This window comes from Salvia splendens, chromosome 12 (assembly GCF_004379255.2).
Source record: "Salvia splendens isolate huo1 chromosome 12, SspV2, whole genome shotgun sequence".
Lineage (NCBI taxonomy): Eukaryota > Viridiplantae > Streptophyta > Magnoliopsida > Lamiales > Lamiaceae > Salvia > Salvia splendens.
This window is the reverse complement of record NC_056043.1, coordinates 21,813,930-21,819,391: the sequence shown is the minus strand read 5'-3', so window position 1 is coordinate 21,819,391 and position 5,462 is coordinate 21,813,930. Positions and strand designations below refer to the sequence as shown.

The following is a 5,462-nucleotide window of genomic DNA, read 5'->3' as shown; positions in this document are numbered from 1 at the left end:
CTAAGTGACACATTTTTCTTTTGGGATGTCTCACTCTAATTGACTCATTTCATAAAATAAAAATGTCACTTTCTCTTCTCTTTCTCTTACTTTATTCTCTCTTTCCAATTAACTCACAAAACAACACTACGTAAAATCTCGTGCCGAATTAGAAATGCTCCATTTAGAGTGTGATGAAGGGAGCATTATTTGTGTATTAAATGAAGAGAGAATAAAGTAACATGGATTATGAAGTAAGATAAAGTTGTTTATATTTTTAGTAATGGGTCATCTTGATTGAGACAAATAAAAAAGGAAATCAGGTAATCTTTGTTGAGATGGAGAGAGTATTAGTTTGGAGGAAATATTTAATAAGATAAAATATTGGAGTATATGATAAAAATTTAGGAGTAGAATTGTGAAATTTTGTATTTCTTAGAATATGATATTACTTTGTAGGAAATATGTAAAAAGATACTTTCCGTGTCCAAGAAAAATAGACTCATAGGTAGATAACATGAGTATTAATGCAAAATTGATAGTATAATATGAAAGAGAAAGAGAAAAAGTGGATAAAGTATGTGAGAGAGAAAATATGGATAAAGGTAAACTAAGTAGAAATAAACTGAGAGTAATTTTTCATTTTATAGAACTAATTTTGGTGAATAAAAAATTGAAAGATGTAATTATTTTTTTTCTGGACAGAGGAATATATAAAAAAATTAGGAGAATAGATTAATATTGGAGTACGAATTTTACAATTTTATTTCTTTATTATTGTTAATTAACAATATAACGATAAAAGATATCTTAAGAAAAATAAGTCAAATTCTAACAATAAAAATTATAAATAAAAATAATTTTAAACAAAATCTTCTAGATATATTATTAAAAATTAGATAATAGTATAAAATAGGAGTAAATATTATCAAATAAAATCCTAATAATCATACTATGAAAATAAATATCACATAATAAAATTCTAATATTATATGATCCTAAAGAATAAAATAAAATTGTGAAACTCATTACCCAATTTTAATAAAATCCCCTAAATCTTTTTATATGTTTTTAAAAATATTTCCTATTACTAATACTTATATTCCACTTAATTTCAGAACAAAAAAAGTAACCTATTTTTTGAAGATAATATGTGAATAATGAATAATGCTATATAAATTTGTTTTAAATTAAAAATTGCGAATCATGAATTCACATGTATTAATTCGTATGAATAAAAAATGTAAATTTTATAGTAACTAATTTACATTGTTGGAGGTATTTTTGTTTGTGTTTTGAAGAAAGGCAAAATGAAAATTGTATTGCTTGTAGGCAGAAAACGACAAAGATTGGGAGTTTTTATGCACTGTTACTATCAAACAGAAGCAATGAAGCAACAAGTTAAACGACAGTGGACCACCGCAGCTCCATCTCAATCTCCATCTCAATCTCCATCTCCACCGCCAACCGCCTTAATTGCACTACGACGGCCACCCCCACTCTCACCCAATCCCAGGTTTGAGGTTGCTCTTGCCCCCTCTAATCTCACCCCCTTCTACCTTCCTTATTAAATTCTCTCGATCCATCCTTTTCACCCAGGAATTTGGCCCACTTTTATCCATCTACTGCAAACCATCATCAATTTCTCCTTCTGCCCCAACATCTTCACTTATTATCTCACCTTTTAATGCCCAATTTCTGCTCTCTGATTGTTCTTCCATGTTTTCCCCAAACCCTAGATCGATACCTTGTTTTTGCCACTGCTCTTCATTTTCCGGTGCCATTGCAGCATAATTTCTGCACGTGTCTGTTTCTGCTGCAAAAGGTAGCAGCTTTTTTGAAAATCCAAAAAAATTTCTACCCTAATTTTATGCCTAAAAATGGGGATAAAATTGAAAGTTAGGAAATGAAGAGCATGAAAACTAGGAAGCGTTCCCTTTTTTGTTTGTGTGCAGTGTTTGACAATTATGTATTTGCTTACTGCAATCTTGTCAACTACTTTTGCAGATTCCTGTATTCAGTCGTGTTGTGGGTTAAATAGGGGAGATTTTATAGGTGTGTGATGAGCGAGAAAGTGCTGACGACGGCAGAGCTGGGGTATGGTGGCTATAGGACTCCACCATTCACTCAAGTGCAGCTCAAGGAGCTGGAACAGCAAGCCATAGTGTACAAGTACTTGGTGGCTGGCCTGCCGCTACCACCAGACCTCGTTAGGCTGTTCCGCCACAGCTTCGATGGACTGCCCGCCCATGTCTTCAACCATTCCGCCTGTAATTGCCTTTTTGATATCTGTTTGTGTACATTGAGCTTTCTTATGTGCACCTTTGCTTAAAAGAGATGATAATTAGGAGTGTTTCACTAGTTATAAGCTGTGTAGGCTTCTGTAAAGGTAGTGAGCTTTTTGTTGCAAAATCCTAGATTTCACGGTAAATGTTTTCTTGTTTGGACAAGAAATGCAACTACTGAGTCTATTGACAACTTTAATCATTCATTGAGAAATGGATTTGCTTGCTGGTTGTAAGATTCATTTTTGGATTATAGGCCATTTTGAGGGTGCTAAAATAAAGACTGGTATGCTTCATTTTGTGATGCCATCTAACTTTTTATTCATTTTTCATGCCAGTGAACTATTATTCCTATTATGGCAAGAAGTTTGATCCCGAGCCGGGGAGATGCCGGAGAACAGATGGGAAGAAGTGGAGGTGCTCTAAAGATGCACATCCAGACTCAAAGTATTGTGAGCGACACATGCACCGTGGTCGCAACCGTTCAAGAAAGCATGTGGAATCTCAACCAACATCGCAGTCCTTGTTGACTGCATTACCCCGCTCATCGAATGGGGGATGTATCGACTGTGGAAGCTCTCAACAGGTGCCATTGTACTCAGGTGCTAATTCGAAAGGATTATTTGTTGGGAGCAATGCATCAAAGCTGCATATGGGACCATATGGGATTAGTGGCAGGGAATTCAGGTACTTATTGATGCTTCATAGTTTAGTTTGATCTTGCTGCTATAAGTAAATTTTGTTCGTATGATGAAATAACATCATTGCACTCATCCTACAGCCAGAGGTAAATTGTTAATCTAATCATAACAAAGGTCTGGCCTATGGTTTCCGTAGTTATGCATGCTCATGATCTAAAAACCTACTCCCTCCGTCCACCAATAAGGGTCCCACTTTGACTTGGCTCGGGTTTTAAGAAATGTAATTGAAAGTGGGTGGAAAAAATTTGTAGAAGATGGGTCCTATTAGTTTTATAATAAAATGTTAGTGAGATCAAATTAGTGGAATGTGAGGTCCATTACTAAAAGCAAGAAAAAACAAATGAGACAATATTCTCGGAAAATGACAAATTGGGACAATTAACGGGGGATGGAGGGAGTTTGATGCAATCTGGTGAACTCTGTAGCCATCAACTTTAGGTACTGTAGTTGAGTTGGTAAAAGTTACTGGGATGACAATATGAATGGGATACACAATTCTCTAAGGTGAACAGTAACCAAGTTCCTTCTAATTCGCATGCAATGGGATTTTCAAGAGTTGCCTCGTCACACCCAATTGCCTGTGTTGATCAATGCAACTCATTTGTTATTCTTTTTGTGTTGAGGAAGCTAATATTTCTGCTAGTTGGGCTTCACTGGTTTGCTTGGTGGGTGTTTTTTTCATGGGGTTAGTTGGTATTGGGTTCGGACGGTGTGAAAGTTGGTGACAGAAAGGATCTTATGTTAAAAGAAACATATAAAATCAATGTGATTGGTGTATTAGATTTTACATGCACTTTGTGCTGTTATATGATGAAAAATTCACACTTATTTCTTTCCATAAAATTGATAAGATTATTGATAAACAATATGGGAAACTATACTCTTTCTAATCTCTCGTATTCCTCTTGTGATGATGTCGGTGGGCATAGTTTCTCACATGAGGCTTGTGGAAGGGCAGGAGGTGTGGATTTAGGTCCTAATGCAGGCAGCAGCACGTGGACTCTCACGCCTTCTCATGTTTCTTCTAGCTCCTTGTTCAAACAAGGATCCGATTCTCGATATCTAGCCACTTCTTCTGCTCAACAATATATGACTCATGCCTTCGAGCCCATGAATGCTAGCTTGCCAAAACAGCAGCAGCACAGCTTATTTGTGAGTGATTTCAGTTCACCAACAACATTGAAGCAGGAACATCTCTTCTTCAGTGAGTGGCCCACAACTAAGGAATCGTGGTCCAATCTCGATAACGGCGGATCTAGCCAGAGTACCTTCACCTCTACTCAGCTGTCCATGTCAATCCCTAGGGCATCCTCTGATTTTGCTTTAGGGACTGCTTACTCTACAAATGGTGAGCCTAGTTATTTTCTTTCTTTGTTTTTTTCCTTTATGGATTTCTGCCTAAAAATCACTGAAGATTACTTAACTTTCGGTTTTGTTGCTGGCAGATGCGTGAAGGCTGATGAGGAGAGATACGAGAGGCAAATCATTTGTGCCTGATGTATCATCTGATTCTGTCAATATCGGATTCACCTTCAAGTTAGACTGGTTGGATTGTTCGTATTGTACTCGTAATACTTTTCGCTGCTATACACCTGCCAAATTTTGAGTTATCTAACACTCCCCCCGTCTCCCCTCGGAAATTATGAACATTTGGTTTGACACATGTTTTAATGCATAAGAAAATTATGAACATTGTTTGGCACAAGTTTTAATGTATAAGAAAAATATGAACATTTGGTTTGACACGAGTTTTAATGTATACTCCATTCGTCCTGATTAGGAGTCACATTTTTTTTGCATGGGTTTTAGAAATGTTATAAAAAGTGGATAGAAGAAAGTTAGTGTATACGGCTCCCATTTATATATATTAGTTCAAAATGATATGTGAGTGAAGTGAGTTAGTGGAATGTAGGGTCTCTTTACCATTTATAGTAATAATGAACCGAGACTCTTATTCACGCACATACCAAAATGGAAAAACGAGACTTTTATTTGCATACAAAGAGAGTAATTGGTAAAGTAAGAAAGAGAGAGAAATGACAGTGTAAATAGTGTTAGTTGAGAGTGAGCTTCATATTATTAGTAGTGTAGTGTAATAATATAAGTTGATAATAAAATGATGTATAGGATGTGTTGTTTAACTATTTTAAAATTAGAAAGTTCATACTTTTGAGGGACGGTGCTGGGGCATGAGGCCGCGTCCCATTGCGGTCCGGCCTGGCGTTGCGTAGTACTGGATGCGCCCTGTTGCTGTCCGGCCCGGCGTTGTGAGCGCTCGTGCCGGAGCCGGACTCCGTTCTTTTTATATATATATATATATAAATTGATTTTTTAACTTTTTTTTTACCTATTTAAACTCCACAACATTTTCATTCTTTCTACATTATTCCTATGAATTTTCCTAAATATAATTGTTCAACATTTTCAATCTTTAGTAATTGTAATTTTTTAATTTTTAGGACTTCGTAATTTTTAATTTCTAGGGTTTGTAATAATT

At 35.8% G+C, this 5,462-nt stretch overlaps 1 protein-coding gene across 3 annotated transcripts; it reads left to right on the top strand.

The window, feature by feature from the left end:
- The first annotated feature begins 1,372 nt into the window (after window positions 1-1,372).
- Window positions 1,373-4,655, top strand: LOC121758348 (growth-regulating factor 4-like). 3 transcript variants are annotated; one of them, XM_042153757.1, is made up of 5 exons: window positions 1,373-1,495; window positions 1,987-2,249; window positions 2,603-2,951; window positions 3,895-4,313; window positions 4,411-4,655. In XM_042153757.1, exons 2-5 carry the CDS (start codon window positions 2,042-2,044, stop codon window positions 4,416-4,418), a joined length of 984 nt encoding a protein of 327 aa, XP_042009691.1. In that variant the 5' UTR covers window positions 1,373-1,495; window positions 1,987-2,041; the 3' UTR covers window positions 4,419-4,655. The 3 variants fall into 3 exon arrangements, with proteins under 3 accessions (XP_042009691.1, XP_042009690.1, XP_042009692.1); XM_042153756.1 differs by having other exon boundaries at window positions 1,373-1,804; XM_042153758.1 differs by having other exon boundaries at window positions 1,378-1,502.
- The last annotated feature ends 807 nt before the right edge of the window (window positions 4,656-5,462 follow it).